Raw genomic sequence first — 25,159 nt, 5'->3', positions numbered from 1 at the left:
TTGGTTGGTTGAAGTCTCTCTTCTCGCCCTCCCTGCGTCACAGTACGGCCCCTCTCTCTCCTCTCATTCTGTATCAGCTCCGATTAATGAAGTAGCTTAAAAAAATATACTGTATATATTTTCTGCTGCTTCCCTCACTTGGATTGGATCGGGTCTGGATCCGACTAGGTCTATACAGAACGGGTATAGTTGTCCTCGGGGACATATATAAAATTGTGCATACCGGGTTCGGGTGGGAAAGCCCCAGGTCCATTTTGGAAGACCTCTAGACTGAACACCTCCCTTTGCAACTGGATTCTGGACTTCCTGACGGGCGACGTCCAGGCAGTGAAGGTAGGCAACAAAACATCTGCCACGCTGAACCCTCAACATGGTTGGTGGGTTGGGTGCTTAGTCCCCTCCTGTACTCCCTGTTCACCCACAACTGCGTCGGCAGGCACGACTCCAACACCGTCATTAAGTGATGACCCGACGGTGGTACTTTCTTTTGTGAAGCGCTACAGAGGGTAGTGTGTACAGCCCAGTACATCACTGGGGTTGGGCTCCCTGCCATCTAGGACCTCTATACCAGGCAGTGTCAGAGGAAGGCTCAGAGGAAGCATGGCATGCGGTAGCGATGCACCAAGTCTGGAACCAACAGGATCCTGACCAGCTTCCACCCCCAAGCCATTAAGACGGCTAAATAGTTATCTAAATAGCTACCCGGACTACCTGCATCGACCAGTTTTGCACTGACTTTGACTCATCACATAGATTATAAACAGTAGTGTATCTTGTTGCCTAGTCAATTACTAGTTATATGTACATATCTACCGCAATTACTTCGTACCACTGCACAGCAACTCTGCATGTACCTTATAGTAGAGTAATTGTTAGTGATTGTGTAGTTTTTACTTCTCTGCATTGTTGGGAAGGGCCAGTAAGTAAGCATTTCACGGTTCGTAAACAACCGCTGTAGACTAAACATGTTTCAAATAAAAATTGTATTTGAGGTCATGACTTACCTGGACTACCTATTGAGACGTGCCTGAAGTTAAGTGAAGTGTTAAAAAAAGGTGAAAAAGGAGACTGGAGCTTGAAGGATTTACCTGTCGAAGAGAGCTTCCAGGTGCTGCCGCTGGGTCTGCTCTGCCATCTGGGTGTCGATAGTGGACAGAAACTCACTGCCACTTTTACCAGTCTCCCCAGTGACACGAGTGCACTCTGGACCAGTGTCCCCAGTAGAGCAGGGCCAACACATAGCGAGACCCAGCACTGCCAGGGCAGCTGCTGCCCATCTCCTCGTTGCCATTCCTGCTACATGGAAAAGTGAATCAAATGGTACATGGTCATAGGTCAGTTGATTGCTCAAATAGTCTTGCAAATTCAAGCCGTTTCGGTAGCTATGACCGATACCATGTGCACACTGTCGTGCCGACCCAAATTATGCAGGCTCAAATAAACTTAAACAAATCTTGAGTGAATTGACTTTTAGTTTATATACACTAAGCAAAAAAAAGAAACGTCCTCTCACTGTCAACTGTGTTTATTTTCAAACTTAACATGTGTAAATATTTGTATGAACATAAGATTCAACAACAAGTTCCACAGATTAGTGACTAACAGAAATGGAATGTAGCAGTCAGTATCTGGTGTGGCCTCCAGCTGCAATAAGTACTGCAGTGCATCTCCTCCTCATGGATTGCACCAGATTTGCCAGTTCTTGCTGTGAGATGTTACCAAAGCACCTGCAAGTTCCCGGACAATTCTGGGAGTTGAGTTCGCTGGCAGAACACTTGACATTCCTGTCTTGCAGGAAATCACGAACAGAAGGAGCAGTATGGCTGGTGGCATTGTCATGCTGGAGGGTCATGTCAGGATGAGCCTGCAGGAAGGGTACCACGAGGGAGGGGGATGTCTTCCCTGTAACGCACAGCGTTGAGATTGCCTGCAATGACAACCGCGACTTTTAGTGAAGAGCACTTTTTGCCAGTCCTGTCTGGTCCAGCGAGTTGTGCCCATAGGCGACGTTGTTGCCGGTGAGGTCTGCTGAGGTCCTGCCTTACAACAGGCCTACAAGCCCTCAGTCCAGCCTCTCTCAGCCTATTGTGGACAGTTTGAGCACTAATGGAGGGATTGTGCGTTCCTGGTGTAACTCGGGCAGTTGTTGTTGCCATCCTGTACCTGTCCCAGCAAAGTGTGATGTTCAGATGTGTTACAGTGGTCTACCACTGAGAGGATGATCAATTGTCCATCCTGTTTCCCTGTAGCGCCGTCTTAGGCTTCTCACAATATGGACATTGCAATGTATTGCCCTGGCCACATCTGCAGTCCTCATGCCTCCTTGCAGCATGCCCAGCATGTTCACACAGATGAGCAGGGACCCTGGGCATCTTTCTTTTGGTGTTTTTCAGAGTCAGTAGAAAGGCCTCTTTAGTGTCCTAGGTTTTTATAACTGTGTCTTTCATTGTCTACCGTCTGTAAGCTGTTAGTGTCTTAACGACCGTTCCACAGGTGCATGTTCATTAATTGTTTATGGTTCATTGAACATGCATGGGAAACAGTGTTTAAATCCTTTACAGTGAAGATCTGTGAAGTTATTTGGATTTTTACAAATTCTTTGAAAGACAAAGTCCTGAAAAAGGGACGTTTCTTTTTTTGCTGAGTTTTTCCCCTTTTCAGCCGGGTTAATAGAGAAACTATGGTGGATGCATAACCAGGCTTGTCGGCCATCTCAAAACAGCTTGATTTGGCCGTGTTCAGTTCGGCTTAGTAGTGTGAAAAGGATATGATACAGAAGACTATTGAGACTTTGTATTCAAAAGCCCACACAATAAATCTTAGTGTGTGTTTTAAGTGAGTGAGTGTGTGTAGACACCTGAGCTGAGCCATAGAGCAAACTGAGCATTTACCACCCCACTATCAGATTAGAGGTGGGGCAATTTATGTCCCAACTTTTTATCTGAAATTCCCATCACCTACTGATTAACTATGCATTTTTGCAGATAAAAAAAATAAGCTAATACTGTTATTATTTATCTTTAGAAATTAGCATGGCATTTACTTAGCCAATTAACATAATGCAGCTTTGTATTTTACAGCCCAACTCCGGTTTCGGTTCGACCGTTGGAAACGTATGTAGCTGCCCGACCAATGCGACAATACGCAGTTCACAAAGATGATTGCTGTCCTTTAAGAAATTACCCTAAACATGACCAATACAAAAGGACTGCTTAAAGCAAAACTATATCTTAAGGTGAACTCGATCTAAAATCAATGTGTTGTGTGTCCACTCCGCTAGGCTATACCACTCCAGTAACTATTTTCTACAGTGAATGGAAACAATGGCCTGGCAAATTACATTGCTTGACAACTAATAGAAACCAATAACTTTAGTAGAATAGTAGAAAACCAATAGCTTTTGCTCATGATGAAAATAAATTGCATGGTCATCCTCACAAGTCAACCCAGTCCTTCTCGAAAGCAATTCAATGGGTCCTTCTATACATCTCAGACCTTTGGGGTGGCAGGTAGCCTGGTGGTTAGAGCGTTGGGCCAGTAACAGAAAGGTTGCTGAATCCAATCCCCGAGCTGACAAGGTAAAAATGGGCTGTTCTGCCCCTGAACAAGGCAGTTAACCCAGTGTTCCCCGGTAGGCCGTCATTGTAAATAAGAATTTGTTCATAACTGACTGGCCTAGTTAAAGATTACATTGAGAAAATTAAATAAACTCTGGACCTCAAAGCCAGTTCCACTGCTTCTTCTTCAGTTTTCCCCCTCTAATCAGGGACTGATTAAGACCTGAGACACCAGGTGTGTGCAACTAATTAATCAGGTAGCACAGAAAACCAGCAGGCTCTGGATCTCATAGGTTAAGAGTTGAATACTCCTGACCACATTTACACCAATATCCCGCTATTATACTCTGTTAGAGTTGACTTATATCAACATATCCTGTTTACAATAGCCCCAAAATGTTTGTATCCTGGTTATGAGACACCCGGATAAGATACCTGGGATATGCTTATATTAGACGGGATACTGTGGCATGTAAACATCTTATCCAGTTTACTGTTGTCATTCTCAGCAGGCTCAGTTTCACATATCTATATACATCATATATGTGATGTTGTCATCTGATGGTCAAACAAATCCCTTCAAAAAGTAGGCTACCGCAGTTCGATCCAGCATAATTTCATTATTTTTGCTGATACTCCGTACTGGACAGATAGGCTACTTTCACCCCTAAATTGGCAATGTTTCTGCAAAGAATTTCCGACATTTGGTAGGCCATTTGTTCGTCAAGAATAGTTGGATCGATGCAGCTTCTCTTTTGTCATAACTTGTTGCCCCAGAAGACTAAATAAAGTACAACTCACGAGAATAATGTCTTAAGGCGTTTTTATATATAGTGCTCTTTAAAAATAACTGATCTCAGACCTCTTTAAAAATAACTCCGGTAAGAAAGCTAAATAACTCAGCTCTCTTTGTCTTCACACTGCCATTGCATGAATAATGTTTTAAGGTGTTTTTATATATAATAACTGATCTCAGACCTCTTTAAAATAACTCTGGTAAGAAAGCTAAATAACTCCGCTCTTTGTCTTCACACTGCCATTGAATGAGGAGTCAACTTTTGCCAGTTCACCTCACCTATTTTGTGGACCGAGTTCTCTTCGCATTCACAATGCTATGTTAAGAAAGGAACCAAGGTCTTTTTCCCAACATGCACGCTGGCTTTATACAAAGTGCATGACAAGCCATGTGGTATCAGACAGCTAGATAACTATTTACATTTTAGATTTAATTTAGTTAAAATATGATACATAATGGTAATCAGAAGATACTATTAACATGTACATTTGATTGGTAACAGAATAAATGCAGAATAAATAATTCTGTAATTTAAAAAAAACAAATCTACACCCACGGTAGACTACTGCCCCTTTAAGAGCTAGAATAGATTTCGTACCCTATGGTGTGATTTTCACGAAATATATTGTCCTCGCACTATTTGAACCCCACAAACAGCTTGTGAAGCTCTTAGCTTATAGATCACATATTGCGAACAATCTGAACTAAACTTCACACATTGTCAAGTCTGTGAGTCCTTGACAATCGCTAATCAAGATCCAAAAGCAACATACATTTTTTCCCATGCATCTTCTCACTTTTGTGGCACAGGGTTTATGGCAGGGGAAACGGTGTTGCAGTAGTCTAGTGCGTGGTGCAGGAATAATGACAAGCGAACCTGGAGAGCTTTGCATTACCATTGCCCTAAAAAGGGGAATGGTCTTAGTTTGGTTCGCGTCAGGGGCTCTTTTGAATGGTCTGAGCTCCTTTGGAGTGTTCACACTGCACACAAAATTAAGTGAACCACATAGAGTTCACAAAAAAATTCTGAAAGGGACCAAGTGTGAAAAGACCCTTAAATTAATGAATGCATTAGTAATCTATACAGAACAAAAGTATAAAAATGCAACATGCAAGAATTTCAACAACTTTCCTGAGCTACAGAGCATATGAAGAAAATCAGTCAATAGAAATAAATTCATGCCCTAATCTGTGGATTTCACATGACTGGGAATACAGATATGCATCTGTTGGCAATATACAGTGGGGCAAAAAAGTATTTAGTCAGCCACCAATTGTGCAAGTTCTCCCACTTAAAAAGATGAGGCCTGTAATTTATCATAGGTGCACTTCAACTATGACAGACAAAATGAGGAAAAAAAAAAAAAAACCAGAAATCACATTGTAGGATTTTTTATGGATTTGCAAATTACAGGCCTCTCACCTTTTTAGTGGGAGAATTTGCACAATTGGTGGCTGACTAAATACTTTTTTGCCCCACTGTACATCTTAAACGAAATGGGCCTCACAGTGGGCCTCAAGATCTTATCACGATATTTCTGTGCATTCCAATTGACGTGGATAAAATGCAATTGTGTTTGTTGTCAGTAGCTTATGCCCGTTAAAATCAGCTTCTTGATATGCCACACCTTTCAGGTGGATAGATTATCTCGGGAAAGGAGAACTGCTCAAACATGGATATAAATACATTTGCACAAATGGAGAGAAATAAGCTGTTGTGTGTGTGAAAGGAAAATTTATGGGATCTTTTTTTCAGCTCATGAAACATGGGACCAACACATTACGTTTATATTTTTGTTCAGTGTAGTTAACACCGCTAAAGTTGTTTCATTTAGGGACCGGGGAGAAAACACAACTCCAATACACTGGAAAGATTGGTCCTGTGCTAAATGTTATCAGTTTGACCAGTTTTAAGTAAACGAAGAGCTGATAAAATGATGAAACACGTTTCTGATAAAACTTCAGTACTTGCATAACAGTGTCAGAGACCACACATTACAAGCACACTCGCATTTTCTCAAGAGATGCTGAAATAAATATTTCTCCACTCCTGTTCGAGACAAAATCATCATTAGTTGTATAATTTTACTGCAAGAAAATGCATCATTCTGCAGCAGTTAATATTGTGCTCCATGTGAGATGTTCTAGGCCTACAGTCAGTGTCCAGATTTCACTTCCTATTCCATTTGACCCATATGAGGAATATTCAGTTTGTTCGTGGCTACAGGGATACTCGTGAGCGGGATATCAAAGATGGATGTAAAACAGCTTATCCCGAATAAGACCATAAGCGGGATTTGAGCTACTATTCGGAATGCAGTGCGCATGTACACGTGGTCATTGTGTTTTTGGAACTTTTACCATTTAAGACCACTGAAAGACACTGAAACCATTTCAACTGCTGCTGCCCAATGGTTTGCTTGTTCACTGGGATTGGTCAAACTAATCCAGACCTCTATTGAAGGGAATAAACCACAGAGGCCATTTTCAGGGCAAAGATTACAGTGCCTTCAGAAAGTATTCAGACCCCTTGACTTTTTCCACATTACAGTCTAATTCTAAAATGGATTAAATACAACAATAAAAACACACACAAAAGCCTGTGACAAACTGAAAACAGGTTTAGTAATGTTGGCAAATGTATAAATCATTTTTTAAACTATTTTACATATTATCCTTTCCTATGACACTTGAAATTGAGCTCAGGTGCATCCTGTTTCGATTGATCATCCTTGAGACGTTTCTACAAATGAATTGGTCTATATCAGTGGTTCCCATAGTTTGTTATAGTCCCGTACCCCTTCAAACATTTAACCTCCAGCTGCGTACCCTCTCTAGCACCAGGGTCAGCAGACTCTCAAAATGTTGTTTTGCCATCTGAAAATAGCTGTGCTGCAACCCTTCTCATCAAACCTGACAGAGATTGAGAGGATCTGCAGAAGAGTGGGAGAAACTCCCCAAATACAGGTGTGCCAAGCTTGTAGCGACATACCCAAGAATACGAGGCTGTAATCGCTGCCAAAGGTGCTTCAACAAAGTACTGAGTAAAGGGTCTGAATAATTGTGTAAATGTGATATCAGTTTTAGTTTTTTTTGCAAACCAGTTTTTACATTGTCATTATGGGGTTGTGTGTGTAGATTGAGGAGTCAAGTTTTATTTAATCCATGTTAGAATAAGGCTGTAACTTAACAAAATACAGAAAAAGTTGTCTGAGTACTTTCTGAATACACTGTACATATGTAATTACAGTATTGTAATAATTCATAGTTACACTGTAATAACATGTAACTGGTGTTAAATATAGTCTGTAATTACAGGGGTGTAACAACAAATGCTTGGTACCATGCTAGTTACAAATGTTAAAGTTTCCGATAGCATCCTAAAGCAATATTTTTGCAGCCTGCACCAACCACGTGATAAGTGTTATCCAATTGAAAACCGACCACCTCTAACACAACTCTGCAATAAAGATCTGGAGTCTGATGCCTGGGCCCAAATTGCTTTAAAATGGTTAAATATTTAATGCTGCATTTGACAATGGGTCAACTACTTTAACCATCAATTAGACAGACACATGAATAAACAGTTAAAATTGTGAGATAGTCCTTCGTGCTTGCCAAATTATAAGCCTATTAAAGCTTGGTTGAATAAGGGTTTAGAAATAGTCATAAGACAAACCCCATCATGTAACCTTAGAAGGGTTTCACGGTTGATGAACATTCTCACTTTTGGATGGGATGCATTGGTGCAATTATTTACTTAAAACAGGAAATAAGGCAATATGTCAAGATCAGCCCAACACTCCAAATAACCGAGGTCATGCAGCAGTGCGCAAATAACTGGGTTGAGAAGGTCAGTGTGTGCAAATCCACACACTGGCATGAAAGATTGCCTTGACTAGCTAGCTACCATAAAGATGGCAAATATTCTATGGTCCCTACTCGCTAGCTAGCTAACGTTAGCTGGGCTCGATGGTCTTATCTTCCATTAACCTTTTTCTCAGGGTATCCGTACATCAAGGGTATTACATGAATCTGTAATGTAACAAAACGTGGAAAAGGTCAAGGGGTCTAAATACTTTCCGAATGCACCATGAGTCTAAGAGGTCAAACGGAATTACTCTCATAGAGGACCGACTTGACTTGTGAGGATGACCACACAATTTAGTTTCATCATGAGCAAAAGCTATCGGTTTTCTACCCAAAGTTGCAAAGACAATTGTCATAAATAAACACCAGCAAAATAGATAAAAAGGGTGCGACAGGAACAGCTGCAAAACCTGGGACTTTCACACTTATTTATGGGGAAAAGATAAGTGTGAAGCAAGGGGAAAAAACGTCATCAAATTTACTGAGAATACATTACATAGAACGAATAAACAATACACCAAGCTTTATACTACGTGTCAAATAGAGAACTGATACTGTATACTGGCCGTTGGAGTGGGCACGATTTGGTTGGGGAGGTCCCCACCTCGCAGGCAAAACATTTTTGTTCCCCCCTCGACAGCAGAGACAACATTGTACATTTTAAAGTTAATTTCCTGCAATTCTACACATTTGGCCAAGATTTATACCATGTTAATACGATCTGAGTGAGTGTGACTAATAAAGTGTTTGGGGTCCCCTGAAGGTCACGGCGCTGAGCACATGCCCTGCGTGGCCTGTTGGTATTTGGCCATGCTTATTACAAGTTTAGATGGATGGGCGAAACTAACTTACCAATCTAAAAATTGGTAGCAGACATGGTTAATTGAGATGACTGACATGAGAGGAAAGACTGCTGATGCACAACCTACTATTCTAACTGAACAGTAAATTGAGACTCTGAAGGACTGGGGACACTAAGCGACTGCTTATGTCTGGCTCCGGCCCTGCAGTTGTGGCCAGTCTGTGGGTGGCTTTTGGCAATTTCTCATGTCTTACTCATTGTTAGGAAGACCTTTTGTCCAAATAGGATGTTAGGTACTATATTTATTGAACTTTAGAAATAAAAAATGCCAATTTGATGCAATCAATTAGATATCATTTGTTATGTGAGAAATGTATTTCAACTAAACAATGTTGCAGGAATGCTAACCCTATCAGTTTCGAACCACAGAAACAATGTCAGAATAATCTGAGATGGTAGGTGTTGAAATCCTCTTTCTTGCGCCAAGGTGAATCAGGTGTGCGAGTTCAGATTTAGCTAGCTACAACAAGCCATTAACAAAGATTATTATTTAATCTGTGCTATTAGCCAATTAGCTAGCTGGCTAACTAGCATGAAGTGATGTATTGCCATTTCAAAACAACCGGAAAGCAAGGCAACAGTAAACATGTTTTCCCCCAGAAATGATGCAACCGCTCTTTATACTTCTACTGGTCAATTTAAGATAGGACTCCGGTACACAGGCAAAAGGCGGGGGCGCTCCAGTAAACTAGGTGGCGGTAATTAACATAATGTTGGACGCAAACTAACAAATACAACTATATAAGAAGGGGTGGGGGCGGCAATGGTGTCCTTCGCCCCTGCCTGTCGGACACCCCTTTATTGCGGGTCTGTTAATGACTGCGAGGACAGGTGTTCGGCAGGCTGGAGCGAAAGAAACGGTGTGCTCCCTAGTTAGGATTCCGGTACACAGCAGGTGGGATAGGTAGTTAGGACACTGGTAGACAGTGTCCTTTTCCCCTGCCTGTCGGGCACCGCTTTCCAGCAGTTCTGTTAAAGTCGAGGACAAGTGTTCTGCAGGTGTAAGCAATGGACACTGTGCTGGGAATCCGTTAAACAGCAGGTGGGAGAGACACCGGGTAGTTAATGTCCTTCTTCCGCGCCTGGCATGCTGGACAGGGGGATGTTCCTGCAGATGCAGGAATGAAAACAAGCACGAATTGCAGGCCACAAATCAGACTATTGTATCTTCATGGCAATATGGTCAATATTGCTATGCGGGATCCCTGCTACGTCCCTACACATTCCAAGTTGACATTTAAAACCGTTTCGGTAGGGGTTTAGGGTAGGGACGTCACAAAGAAATCGGATTGCACCAACCAGGACAAAACGCATCATTTACCGTGTTTGGTCAAAACGAGCCAATATATCTGAGAATAACTAAATCAGGTAAATACGAACGTCGACAGATCCACACTCCTAGTTCGTGTTAGCATAACCACGACAAATCACGTATAACAAAAGGCCGACATGCAAGTACCCAGACTCATAGCTCGAGATTTCGTTCTCCTTTATCAACAGATGCGGCATTTCGAAGGAAGAACATATGCTGGTTGCTTGCGGGCCTTGCCAGGGCCTAGTCTGGGTGTGAATGATAGGCAATCATGCGCAAATTAAAAACGATACAATTGTGTTTTGTAACGACCACAGGAATCTCGGAGACGAAATACACCGAGTTTACTATCAAAAGAGAGCGCCATGAGCTGAATTTATGCACTCTGCACTAGCCAAATCTACGGTGCCGTGTGCAGAGAAAACGTCAAGCAGCATAGACCGGAAACTAAACAAACCCATTGAACAAAAACGCAAGGCGGGCGACATACTCCGCCGCTTGATACATGTGTTAAAATCTAGCTAAACATAGCACAAGGAATCTCCTACCTGGAAACCGTAGCGCTTGTAGGATAAACGTTTCTTCCAAACCTTCCTTCGAATGAAGTGTGTGTGGTACAAAATAGTGCTGACTAAAGTATTTATCTCGGCAGGAGAGACGTCTGGTGGCCAAAATGTGCAATAGGGTGCATACCAGTATTAGGTGCTTTACCGCCACCTACCGGGATGGAGTGTGGTGAGACTGATGTTGTTCTAGATTCTGCGCTCTAGTCTACATGACTGGAAGAAGGAAGTTATAGATAAATGGATTACAGTGTGTTCTGGGTGGATTTTGAGCAAATTGGAGAAGGGTGAAGCTTATTCCCAGGGACGTAATCATTCTTCTGAGCGTTTGCCTTTGATGTCAAATCAAATTGTATTGGTCACATACACATGGTTCTCAGATGTTAATGCGAGTGTAGCGAAATGCTTGTTCATAAGTTTGACAGTGAAGGAGGATGTGATTTGTTTCTGCTCCTGGACAGTTAGGACATGAACCTGTGTGCAACTGCAGCCCTCAATTTGGGGCGTTCATGCATGTGGGCATCTGCCTCCCACCCAAGCATCCCATTGGTTCCTTCATGAACACCCCCACTCGAGCATCCCATTGGTTCCTGCCCCCCCCCCCCCCACACACCTACTGGAGTCCTCTTTGCTAGCTAGCGGTAGACGGTATCCTTCGATCCCGCCTGTCCTCACCGCCATTAACAAAACACAGAGGAAAGCAGTGCCCGACAGGCGGGGAGGAAGGAATTTGTCTATCGGTCGCCTCCGCGTGCTCGCTAGCTTGCTAGTTAGTGTCGCCACCCCACATCCCGCCTGCTGTATACCGGAGAAAACCAAGCCCGACGGGCAGGGGCGAAGGACACTGTCTACTGGTCGTCCCCACCTCCCGCTAGCACAACAGCTTGCGATCTAGCACACAGTGCCGCCTCCTGTGTACCGGAGAAAGACGTGCCCGACAGGCGGGAGCAAAGGACACTGTCTGTTCTCGCTCCCTCTTGCACAGCAGGCAGGTGGCTGGGGCGACACCAAGTACTAGCTAGCTTGATAGTTAGCGACACCGAGTGCTTGCTAGATAGCACACAGTGTCTCTCGTGGCTGCTGGGTACAGGAGTCCTCCTTAGGATGAGCTGGTTAAACTAGCACCAAGTGTCCTTCGCTTCCGCCTGCCCTCGCCATCGTTAACAGAACTGCAGGAAAACAGTGCCTGACAGGCAGTGGCGAAGGACAGTGTCTACTGGTGTACAGCTAGCTAGCTACCGTTGTCACCCATGCCCGTATTGTGTGGGGTGTATCGGCGGATGGCATCCAACGTTATTATGCACTACTGTCCTGGAGGTCCCCCACCTCATGGAGGTCCCCCAGTTTCCTGCCGATGCAGGGATGTCCATATGCAGGAATGCCCCGAATTGCAGGCCGCAACTGCACCCTTCTTGAAACGTATGATGTATGTCACACAGCAAGAGTTGAATGGGAAAGAACAAATTTGGTTCAGTCAGTTCAGTCAGTCATCCTAATGAGCCATCCTCAGCTAGCTAGTTTATGCTTGTGGCTAGAAACTTCAAAGAGAATTTGAAATTTGTCTGCCAAAGATGGGACTTGAGACTGGGAGAGTGTTCAGAATCATTCAGATTTTATCGGAGTAATTGTTGTTAAAAAATATATATTTTACTTTAATCCCGAAAATCACAACAAGAAATATACTTTAGCTGTCACCCTGGCTTGATATTGCTACTTCCCTCCTTACTGCAGGACAGCAATGCTCACACTTTAGTTGGCAATCAGGAATGAAGGACACACTGTGCCCTGTGTTCTTGTGTCTCCCCATTGAGCAGTAGACTGTATCACGGTGACATCCAGATGCTTACTACCAATATTACAAGCTATTTCTCATTTATGCTGGTATCCTACTCAAAATATAATCAAGTGGGACAGAACCAATGATTTATCTATACACTAGATCAATCTTTGGGGGTGTTAAAGCCACTGTGTCTCCATCTTGGCACTCCTCCACCAATGAAAAAAATATTTTGGAAGCTATAGAAATGAATTTATTAAAGTCTACATTAGTTTTTGCCACATTTATTACATTACAGACACCTTAATGCATAGTTTTAAATTATATTGCGAACTGAACGTAAAAATGTTAAAAATTAAAACGTTTTACTTCAAGTATAATTTTTATAGATTACTATTGTTGCTATCCCCATTACAACAACAAAAATAGTTACAAAAATACATTGTTTTCCTTGAAACATTCCATTCATTTCTATGGCGGACGGCTCCTACTGGGGAGTGCTCCTACTGGGGACTGCCCCTACTGGGGAGTGCTCCTACTGGGGACTGCCCCTACTGGGGAGTGCCCCTACTGGGGACTGCTCCTACTGGGGACTGCTCCTACTGGGGACTGCCCCTACTGGGGAGTGCTCCTACTGGGGACTGCCCCTACTGGGGAGTGCCCCTACTGGGGACTGCTCCTACTGGGGACTGCCCCTACTGGGGAGTGCTCCTACTGGGGACTGCCCCTACTGGGGAGTGCTCCTACTGGGGACTGCCCCTACTGGGGATGGATCCTACTGGGGACTGCCCCTACTGGGGAGTGCCCCTACTGGGGACTGCTCCTACTGGGGACTGCCCCTACTGGGGAGTGCTCCTACTGGGGACTGCCCCTACTGGGGAGTGCCCCTACTGGGGACTGCTCCTACTGGGGACTGCCCCTACTGGGGAGTGCTCCTACTGGGGACTGCCCCTACTGGGGAGTGCCCCTACTGGGGACTGCTCCTACTGGGGACTGCCCCTACTGGGGACGGATCCTACTGGGGACTGCTCCTACTGGGGACTGCCCCTACTGGGGACGGATCCTACTGGGGACTGCCCCTACTGGGGAGTGCTCCTACTGGGGACTGCTCCTACTGGGGAGTGCCCCTACTGGGGACTGCTCCTACTGGGGACTGCCCCTAATGGGGAGTGCCCCTACTGGGGACTGCTCCTACTGGGGACTGCTCCTACTGGGGAGTGCTCCTACTGGGGACTGCCCCTACTGGGGAGTGCCCCTACTGGGGACTGCCCCTACTGGGGACGGATCCTACTGGGGACTGCCCCTACTGGGGAGTGCTCCTACTGGGGACTGCTCCTACTGGGGACTGCTCCTACTGGGGACTGCTCCTACTGGGGACTGCCCCTACTGGGGAGTGCCCCTACTGGGGAGTGCCCCTACTGGGGAGTGCCCCTACTGGGGAGTGCTCCTACTGGGGACGGATCCTACTGGGGACGGATCCTACTGGGGACTGCCCCTACTGGGGACTGCCCCTACTGGGGACTGCTCCTACTGGGGACTGCCCCTACTGGGGACGGATCCTACTGGGGACTGCCCCTACTGGGGAGTGCTCCTACTGGGGACTGCTCCTACTGGGGACTGCTCCTACTGGGGACTGCTCCTACTGGGGACTGCCCCTACTGGGGAGTGCCCCTACCGGGGACGGATCCTACTGGGGACTGCCCCTACTGGGGACTGCCCCTACTGGGGACTGCCCCTACTGGGGACGGATCCTACTGGGGACGGATCCTACTGGGGACTGCCCCTACTGGGGACTGCCCCTACTGGGGACTGCCCCTACTGGGGATGGATCCTACTGGGGACTGCCCCTACTGGGGAGTGCTCCTACTGGGGAGTGCTCCTACTGGGGACCGCTCCTACTGGGGACTGCTCCTACTGGGGACTGCTCTTACTGGGGACTGCCCCTACTGGGGACTGCTCCTACTGGGGACGGATCCTACTGGGGAGTGCTCCTACTGGGGACTGCTCCTACTGGGGACGGATCCTACTGCGGACTGCCCCTACTGGGGAGTGCTCCTACTGGGGACTGCCCCTACTGGGGAGTGCTCCTACTGGGGACTGCCCCTACTGGGGAGTGCTCCTACTGGGGACTGCTCCTACTGGGGACTGCCCCTAATGGGGAGTGCTCCTACTGGGGAGTGCTTCTACTGGGGACGGATCCTACTGGGGACTGCTCCTACTGGGGACTGCCCCTACTGGGGATGGATCCTACTGGGGACTGCTCCTACTGGGGACTGCCCCTACTGGGGAGTGCCCCTATTGGGGACTGCTCTTACTGGGGACTGCTCCTACTGGGGACGGATCCTACTGGGGACGGATCCTACTGGGGACGGATCCTACTGGGGACTGCCCCTACTGGGGACTGCTCCTACTGGGGACTGCTCCTACTGGGGAGTGCTCCTACTGGGGACTGCCCCTAATGGGGAGTGCCCCTACTGGGGACTGCTCCTACTGGGGACGGATCCTACTGGGGACGGATCCTACTGGGGATGGATCCTACTGGGGACTGCTCCTACGGGGGACTGCCCCTACTGGGGAGTGCCCCTACTGGGGACTGCCCCTACTGGGGACTGCCCCTACTGGGGATGGATCCTACTGGGGACTGCTCCTACTGGGGACTGCCCCTACTGGGGAGTGCTCCTACTGGGGACTGCCCCTACTGGGGAGTGCTCCTACTGGGGACTGCTCCTACTGGGGACTGCCCCTAATGGGGAGTGCTCCTACCGGGGACTGCTCCTACTGGGGACTGCCCCTACTGGGGAGTGCCCCTACTGGGGACTGCTCCTACTGGGGACTGCCCCTACTGGGGACTGCTCCTACTGGGGACGGATCCTACTGGGGACTGCTCCTACTGGGGACTGCTCCTACTGGGGACGGATCCTACTGGGGACGGATCCTACTGGGGACTGCCCCTACTGGAGAGTGCTCCTACTTGGGACTGCCCCTACTGGGGAGTGCTCCTACTGGGGACTGCTCCTACTGGGGACGGATCCTACTGGGGACTGCCCCTACTGGAGAGTGCTCCTACTTGGGACTGCCCCTACTGGGGAGTGCTCCTACTGGGGACTGCTCCTACTGGGGACGGATCCTACTGGGGACTGCTCCTACTGGGGAGTGCTCCTACTGGGGACGGATCCTACTGGGGACGGATCCTACTGGGGACTGCCCCTACTGGGGAGTGCTCCTACTGGGGACTGCCCCTACTGGGGAGTGCTCCTACTGGGGACTGCTCCTACTGGGGACTGCCCCTACTGGGGAGTGCTCCTACTGGGGACTGCCCCTACTGGGGAGTGCTCCTACTGGGGACTGCTCCTACTGGGGACTGCCCCTAATGGGGAGTGCTCCTACTGGGGAGTGCTTCTACTGGGGACGGATCCTACTGGGGACTGCTCCTACTGGGGACTGCCCCTACTGGGGACTGCTCCTACTGGGGACTGCCCCTACTGGGGATGGATCCTACTGGGGACTGCTCCTACTGGGGACTGCCCCTACTGGGGAGTGCCCCTATTGGGGACTGCTCTTACTGGGGACTGCTCCTACTGGGGACGGATCCTACTGGGGACGGATCCTACTGGGGACGGATCCTACTGGGGACTGCCCCTACTGGGGACTGCCCCTACTGGGGACTGCTCCTACTGGGGACTGCTCCTACTGGGGACTGCCCCTAATGGGGAGTGCTCCTACTGGGGACTGCCCCTACTGGGGAGTGCCCCTACTGGGGACTGCTCCTACTGGGGACTGCTCCTACTGGGGACTGCTCCTACTGGGGACTGCTCCTACTGGGGACGGATCCTACTGGGGACGGATCCTACTGGGGATGGATCCTACTGGGGACTGCTCCTACGGGGGACTGCCCCTACTGGGGAGTGCCCCTACTGGGGACTGCCCCTACTGGGGACTGCCCCTACTGGGGATGGATCCTACTGGGGACTGCTCCTACTGGGGACTGCCCCTAATGGGGAGTGCTCCTACTGGGGACTGCTCCTACTGGGGACTGCCCCTACTGGGGACTGCTCCTACTGGGGAGTGCTCCTACTGGGGACTGCCCCTACTGGGGAGTGCTCCTACTGGGGACTGCTCCTACTGGGGACTGCCCCTAATGGGGAGTGCTCCTACCGGGGACTGCTCCTACTGGGGACTGCCCCTACTGGGGAGTGCCCCTACTGGGGACTGCTCCTACTGGGGACTGCCCCTACTGGGGACTGCTCCTACTGGGGAGTGCTCCTACTGGGGACGGATCCTACTGGGGACGGATCCTACTGGGGACTGCCCCTACTGGAGAGTGCTCCTACTTGGGACTGCCCCTACTGGGGAGTGCTCCTACTGGGGACTGCTCCTACTGGGGACGGATCCTACTGGGGACTGCTCCTACTGGGGACTGCCCCTACTGGGGACTGCTCCTACTGGGGACTGCTCCTACTGGGGACTGCTCCTACTGGGGAGTGCTCCTACTGGGGACTGCTCCTACTGGGGACTGCTCCTACTGGGGAGTGCTCCTACTGGGGACTGCTCCTACTGGGGACTGCCCCTACTGGGGACTGCTCCTACTGGGGAGTGCTCCTACTGGGGACTGCCCCTACTGGGGACGGATCCTACTGGGGACTGCCCCTACTGGGGACTGCCCCTACTGGAGAGTGCCAATAGGGCAGACGTGTGGCTTCAAAGCCTAGTAATGGCCAATACATGCAATCCAGGGTTTGTACATCACTGGATGGAACACATTGGCCATGTTAGCTACCACCAGCAATGTGATACAGCTGCCCGGTGAAGGAAAACAGTGGGAAGCACTTTGCTACAACCTCGTTACGTTAGCTAATTGGCATGTCACAGTGACATCCAGATGGTGACTAATACTACAAGTTATTTCTCCTTCGCCCATCTGAACAAAAATATAAACGCAACATGCAACAATTTTAAAGATTGTTGCAGGAGACAATCCCGCACGTGAAGAAGCTGAATGTGGAGGTCCTGGGCTGGCATGGTTACACGTGGTCTGCGGTTGTGAGGCCGGTTGGACATACTGCCAAATTCTCTAAAACAATGTTGAAGGCAGCTTATTGTAGAGAAATTAACATTCAATTCTCTGGCAACAGCTCTGGTGGACAATCCTGCAGTCAGAATGCCAATTGCACGCTCCCTCAAGACTTGAGACATCTGTGGCATTGTGTTGTGTGACAAAACTACACATTTTAAAGTGGCCTTTTATTGTCATGCACCTATGTAATGATCATGCTGTTTAATCAGCTTATTGATATGCCATACTTGTCAGGTGGATGGATTATCTTAGTAAAGGAGAAATTCTCACTAACAGGGATGGAAGCTCATTAGAGCACAACATGGAGAGAAATAATATTTTTGTTCATATGGAACATTTCTGGTACTTTTTATTTCAGCTCATGAAACAAGTGACCAACACTTTACATGTTGCGTTGATATTTTTGTTCAGTGTTAATAAACATCACTTTTACAAGTTTTAACTAGCGCAGTGCTGTTTTTGCAAGCTTGCCAGCATAAACTAGCTAGCTGGGAAAGGCACATTAGGACATGTCCACAGCCTCTCCCATTTATCTCTTGACTTACTTGAGCTTTAGTCAGCAGAGTAGACATGTGAGGAAGAAGAAGAGATTTTAGCAATATGTCTATGGGTTGACAACATCACAAAATTGGACTTGAAAAGGGGAATGAATTATTAACATGTTACCTTGTCTATAAATTCTGGCCATAGTCTTACTACGTATTGCATATTTTTGGTCTGTGTTACTTTACCTCCCCAAAATTAGTATTTCTGGTTAGGAATGATTTAATGCATTTGTCATGACTTTGACATCCAATCTTTTCCATTTAGATTTCCATTTTATCAGACTTTTTAGTTTAGTTTATCAATTTGACAATTTAATTAAAACAAGCAAACATAAAACTTGAAAAAGCCATACATGCACATGAGTAAAATCATTGAGGATAATTGAGGACTTATTTCCATTGTGGTCCTCTTGAGACAAGATGGCTAGACAAGATCAAACACAGTATGGCAGTGAAATAATAAAAACAAACACAGACAAGAAGAACATCTACCTTATCATTCCAGTTACATCATAGGGGTTATTCATATGGGCACAGAAGACATCAAAAATATTTTAACTTTATTTTTGACCCATTGGGCTGAATCTCAACTGCATCCTCATCGAGTCCTCTCTCCTCCCCTCCTTCTCAAAACCCATTGGATGATAAAAGCCAGAGGTCCTGCCCCTCTGACCTTCTCCTCCAATGGGGTTTGAGAAGGAGTCCAGGAGAGAAGACGAGAGTATGCAATTGAGATTCTCCCAGATCGTTTGCGCCACTGAGTCCAGAAAACAGCCCCGTTTGTGGAAAAACAAGAAGAGGGAAACAGTCGTGGACATGGTGTAGAAATGTGAGGCCTTTACAAGTAAGGTTGAGTTATTTGATTTGGACTTCTCATCTGGAAGGCTCCTGCACTTCAGCACACTGAAGAAACGGCAGGCAGAGGGACCAGGCCGCAGCATTGTCACAGAGGTGAAGGAAGATTTCATCAAGCAGCTGAGGGACAACTTCTCCACCAGATTTGAAGACTACAACATGCCCAAGGATATCATTGTGTTTGTACGTGATCCTCTCACAGTCCGCCCAGGTGGAGAATTATCCTTCCTTGCTAAGAAAACAATACCCTCCATGGATGAGGTTTGTTACATTTAAATGTAACCGTTATTTAACTAAGAAAATCAGTTAAGAACAAATTCTTACTTACAATGATGGCCTACCCCGGCCAAATCCGGATGACGCTGGGCCAATTGTGAGCCTCCCTATGGGACTCCCAATCATGGTCAGATGTGAAACAGTAAGAGCAAAATATTCCTAACATTTCCACACCCTAATTGTAGTCTAACCAATACCCAAACGGAGATAAATAAAAAATCTCATTGATTTATCAAGACCAGTCCTTATGCGCGTCTCAGAGCAGCGCTGTCTTTTCCCCCTTCGACTTGCCTCTTCCATTAAGCAACAATTTGTTAGCCTACTTTGTTCCAATATTTCTGTCATTCAGTGATATTTATTCCCATAGTAATTCGTTATGGATCCATAACGAAATAAACATCTGGATTTTGAAAGAGTATTTTTATAATTTATTTTATTAACAAAAGTATAAAGATGCTGATGAAGAAAGACAGTACTGTACAGTATATGCTTTATCCAACATTTTGCAGTTTTTTGAGGTCGCCCACACGCACTTTAAACATTTTGATAATAAAGCATTCAAAGCAAACTGAAGATAGAAGCCACCTGAATATGTTAATTAGGTCTTTACTGTATGCTGCACATTTTTCCATTGTATTCCATTTCCAGCAAGACTATTCAAGCCATCGACTCACTGATGAATGAAGATGATCAGTGCTCGGCATCACGGCAAGCTTGTGGAAGGCAAAAAGTCAAACAATTTAAAGGCCACTCTCCCAAATACTAATTGAGTGTATGTAAACTTCTGAACCACTGGGAATGTGTTGAAAGAAATAAAAGCTGAAATAAATCATTCTGTCTACTATTATTCTGAAATTTCACGTTCTTAAAATAAAGTGGTGATCCTAACTGACCTAAGACAGGGAATTTTTACTGAGATTAAATGTCAGGAATTGGGAAAAACTGAGTTTAAATGTATTTGGCTAAGGTTTATGTAAACTTCCGACTTCAACTGTATGCTGAGCACTTGTTGGCTGCTTTTCCTTCACTCTGCGGTCCGACACATCCCAAACCATCTCAATTTGGTTGAGGTCGGGGGAGTGTGGAGGCCAGGTCATCTGATGCAGCACTCAGTCACTCTCCTTCTTGGTCAAATAGCCCTTACACAGCCTGGAGATGTGTTGTGTCAATGTCCTGTTGAAAATCAAATGATATTCCCACTAAGCCCAAAACAGATGGGATGGCGTATCGCTGCAGAATGCTGTGGTAGCCATGCTGGTTAAGTGTGCCTTGAATTCTAAATGAATCACAGACAGTGTCACCAGCAAAGCACCCCTACACCATAACACCTCCTCCTCCATGCTTCACAGTGGGAAATGCACATGCATCCGTTCACCCACACCACGTCTCACAAAGACACGGCGGTTGGAAACAAAAATCTCCATTTTGAAACCAAAGGACAAATTTCCACCTGTCTAATGTCCATTGCTCATGTTTATTAGCCCAAGAAAGTCTCTTCTTATTATTGGTGTCTTTTAGTAGTGGTTTGTTTGCAGCAATTCGACCATAAAGGCCTGATTCACACAGTCTCCTCTGAACAGTTGATCGTGAGATGTGCCTGTTACTAGAACTCTGTGAAGCATTAAAATGGGCTGCTATTTCTGAGGCTGGTAACTCTAATGAATTTATCCTCTGCAGCAGACGTGACTCTGGGTCTTCCATTGCTGTGGTGGTCCTCATGAGAGCCAGTTTCATCATAGTACTTGATGGTTTTTGCGACTGCACTTGAAAAAACTTTAAAAGTTCTTGAAACTTTCTGTATTTACTGACCTTCATGTCTTAAAGTAATGATGGGCTGTCATTTGTCTTTGCTTATTTGTTTTTGCCATAACACGGACTTGGTCTTTTACCAAATAGGGCTTTCTTCTGTATAGACCCCCTACCTTGTCACAACACAACTGATTGGCTCAATTGCATTAAGAAGGAAATAAATTCCACAAATTCACTTTTAAGAAGGCACAACTGTTAATTGAAATGCATTCCAGGTGACTACCTCATGAAGCTGGTTGAGAGAATGCCAAAAGTGTGCAAAGCTGTCATCAAGGCAAAGGGTGGCTATTTGAAGAATCTCAAATATTGTCACACCAGCCTTTGCTTTGGCTCCCCTCCTGTCCAGCTCAGGCATTCGGTGTCGCAGGCCTTCTAGCTGCTGCCGAACCTACTGCTGGCAAACGCCCTTCCCTCATCAACCCCGGACTTGTCTCGTCGTCATTCCACACACCTGGTTCCAATTCCCACTCTATCACTGTATATACAGTGCCTTGCGAAAGTATTCGGCCCCCTTAAACTTTGCGACCTTTTGCCACATTTCAGGCTTCAAACATAAAGATATAAAACTGTATTTTTTTGTGAAGAATCAACAACAAGTGGGACACAATCATGAAGTGGAACGACATTTATTGGATATTTCAAACTTTTTTAACAAATCAAAAACTGAAAAATTGGGCGTGCAAAATTATTCAGCCCCCTTAAGTTAATACTTTGTAGCGCCACCTTTTGCTGCGATTACAGCTGTAAGTCGCTTGAGGTATGTCTCTATCAGTTTTGCACATCAAGAGACTGAAATTCTTTCCCATTCCTCCTTGCAAAACAGCTCGAGCTCAGTGAGGTTGGATGGAGAGCATTTGTGAACAGCAGTTTTCAGTTCTTTCCACAGATTCTCGATTGGATTCAGGTCTGGACTTTGACTTGGCCATTCTAACACCTGGATATGTTTATTTTTTAACCATTCCATGGTAGATTTTGCTTTATGTTTTGGATCATTGTCTTGTTGGAAGACAAATCTCCGTCCCAGTCTTAGGTCTTTTGCAGACTCCATCAGGTTTTCTTCCAGAATGGTCCTGTATTTGGCTCCATCCATCTTCCCATCAATTTTAACCATCTTCCCTGTCCCTGCTGAAGAAAAGCAGGCCCAAACCATGATGCTGCCACCACCATGTTTGACAGTGGGTATGGTGTGTTCAGGGTGATGAGCTGTGTTGCTTTTACGCCAAACGTTATGTTTTGCATTGTTCAATTTTGGTTTCATCTGACCAGAGCACCTTCTTCCACATGTTTGGTGTGTCTCCCAGGTGGCTTGTGGCAAACTTTAAACGACACTTTTTATGGATATCTTTAAGAAATGGCTTTCTTCTTGCCACTCTTCCATAAAGGCCAGATTTGTGCAATATACGACTGATTGTTGTCCTATGGACAGAGTCTCCCACCTCAGCTGTAGATCTCTGCAGTTCATCCAGAGTGATCATGGGCCTCTTGGCTGCATCTCTGATCAGTCTTCTCCTTGTATGAGCTGAAAGTTTAGAGGTACGGCCAGGTCTTGGTAGATTTGTAGTGGTCTGATACTCCTTCTATTTCAATATTATCGCTTGAACAGTGCTCCTTGGGATGTTTAAAGCTTGGGAAATCTTTTTGTATCCAAATCCGGCTTTAAACTTCTTCACAACAGTATCTCGGACCTGCCTGGTGTGTTCCTTGTTCTTCATGATGCTCTCTGCACTTTTAACGGACCTCTGAGACTATCACAGTGCAGGTGCATTTATACGGAGACTTGATTACACACAGGTGGATTGTATTTACCATCATTAGTCATTTAGGTCAACATTGGATCATTCAGAGATCCTCACTGAACTTCTGGAGAGAGTTTGCTGCACTGAAAGTAAAAGGGCTGAATAATTTTGCACGCCCAAATTTTTCCGTTTTTGATTTGTTAAAAAAGTTTGAAATATCCAATAAATGTCGTTCCACTTCATGATTGTGTCCCACTTGTTGTTGATTCTTCACAAAAAAATACAGTTTTATATCTTTATGTTTGAAGCCTGAAATGTTGCAAAGTTCAAGGGGGCCGAATACTTTCGCAAGGCACTGTATACTGCCTCTGCCATTTGTCATTGTAGGTCATTGTAAATGTTAATTGTTTTCCTGAGAGGAATCTCGCCTACCATTTTGTGAGTACTTTATATTTTCTACTTTGGGTTCGCCTGTGCCTTTTTGTTTATGAAGATATATTATGAGCACAAACAGCGTTTGGTTTCGCTTTGATCTATGGTGCTGTAATGGATTTCTTTATGTGAAGGAGAGTCGGACCAAAATGCGGCGTGGCTATTGAGATTCATGTTTAATGAAAACAACTAAACACAAACACTACAAAACAAGAAACGTAACACGAAAACCGAAACAGCCTATACCCACGAAACACTCAAAGAATATGGCTGGGTGCGGACTCCCGGCCACACACCTAAACCCATAGGGGAGGGTCCGGGTGGGCGTCTGTCCACGGTGGCGGCTCCGGCGCGGGACGTGGACCCCACTCCAACAACGTCTTAGTCCATTTTCCTCGCGTCCTTAGATAGGCGACCCTCGCCGCCGACCTTGGCCTTGTAGCCCTCACCAAGGGCCCCACTGGACTGAGGGGCAGCTCGGGACTGAGGGGCAGCTCGGGACTGAGGTAGCTCGGGACTGAGGGGTAGCTCGGGACTGAGGAGTAGCTCGGCACTGAGAGGAAGCTCGGCACTGAGAGGAAGCTCAGCACTGAGAGGATGCTCAGGCAGGTAGTTGGCTCTGGCAGATCCTGGCTGGCTGGCAGTTCTGGCAGATCCTGGCTGACTGGCGGTTCTGGCAGATCCTAGCTGACTGGTGGATCTGGAAGAGTCTGGCTGACTGGCGGGTCCTGGCTGACTGGCGGATCTGGAAAATCCTGGCTGACTGGTGGATCTGGAAGAGTCTGGCTGACTGGCGGGTCCTGGCTGACTGGCGGATCTGGAAGATCCTTCCTGACTGGCGGCTCTGGAAGATCCTGGCTGACTGGCGGATGCTGGCAGACTGACGGCTCTGGCTGCTCCATGCTGACTGGCGGCTCTGGCTGCTCCATGCTGACTGGCGGCTCTGGCTGCTCCATGCTGACTGACGGCTCTGGCTGCTCCATGCTGACTGACGGCTTTGGCTGCTCCATGCTGACTGACGGCTCTGGCTGCTCCATGCTGACTGACGACTCTGGCTGCTCCATGCTGACTGACAGCTCTGGCTGCTCCATGCAGACTGGCATCTCTGGCGGCTTCATGCAGACTGGCAGGTCTGGCAGCTCCTTGCAGACTGGCAGCTCCTTGCAGACTGGCAGCTCTGGCTGCTCATAGCAGACTAGCAGCTCTGGCTGCTCCTTGCAGACTGGCAGCGCATGAACAGGCGGGAGACTCCGGCAGCGCTGGAGAGGAGGAAGGCTCTGGCAGCGCTGAACTGGCGGGAGACCCTGGCAGCGCTGGTGAGGAGGAAGGCTCTGACTGCGCTGAACAGGCGGGAGACTCCGGCAGCGCTGGAGAGGAGGAAGGCTCTGGCAGCGCTGGAGAGGCGAGGCGCACTGGAGGCCTGATGCGTGGTGCTGGAACTGGTGGTACTGGGACGAGGACACGCACAGGAAGCCTGGTGCGGGGAGCTGCCACCGGAGGGCTAGTGCGTGGAGGTGGTGCTTAGTAGACCGGACCGTGCAGGCGCACTGGAGCTCTTGAGCACCGAGCCTGCCCAACCTTACCTGGTAGAATACTCTCGGTTGCCCTGCCAGTGCTGCTATACAGGCGAACCGGGGACACCATGCGCAAGGCTGGTGCCATGTAAGCCGGCCCAAGGAGACGCACTGGGGACCA

At 47.0% G+C, this 25,159-nt stretch overlaps 1 protein-coding gene across 4 annotated transcripts in view; it reads right to left on the bottom strand.

The window, feature by feature from the left end:
• The window catches only part of slc39a6 (solute carrier family 39 member 6), a 38,102-nt gene extending 27,033 nt beyond the window's left edge, over positions 1-11,069 (bottom strand). For 2 of the 4 annotated variants that reach the window (XM_064943005.1, XM_064943028.1), the window contains exons 1-2: positions 10,946-11,069; positions 1,089-1,296 (exon numbers count right to left, since the gene is read on the bottom strand). In XM_064943005.1, coding sequence (XP_064799077.1) covers positions 1,089-1,291 — 203 coding nt within the window. In that variant the 5' untranslated portion in view covers positions 1,292-1,296; positions 10,946-11,069. Of the gene's footprint in view, positions 1-1,088; positions 1,297-9,433; positions 10,809-10,945 lie in introns of those variants that run through there. The other 2 variants (XM_064943012.1, XM_064943021.1) reach the window with 2 other exon arrangements.
• Positions 11,070-25,159: the final 14,090 nt, after the last annotated feature.

This window comes from Oncorhynchus masou, chromosome 3 (genome assembly GCF_036934945.1).
Source record: "Oncorhynchus masou masou isolate Uvic2021 chromosome 3, UVic_Omas_1.1, whole genome shotgun sequence".
Classification (NCBI taxonomy): domain Eukaryota; kingdom Metazoa; phylum Chordata; class Actinopteri; order Salmoniformes; family Salmonidae; genus Oncorhynchus; species Oncorhynchus masou.
The sequence above is the reverse complement of the archived record's forward strand: the minus strand, read 5'-3'. Positions and strand labels throughout refer to the sequence as shown.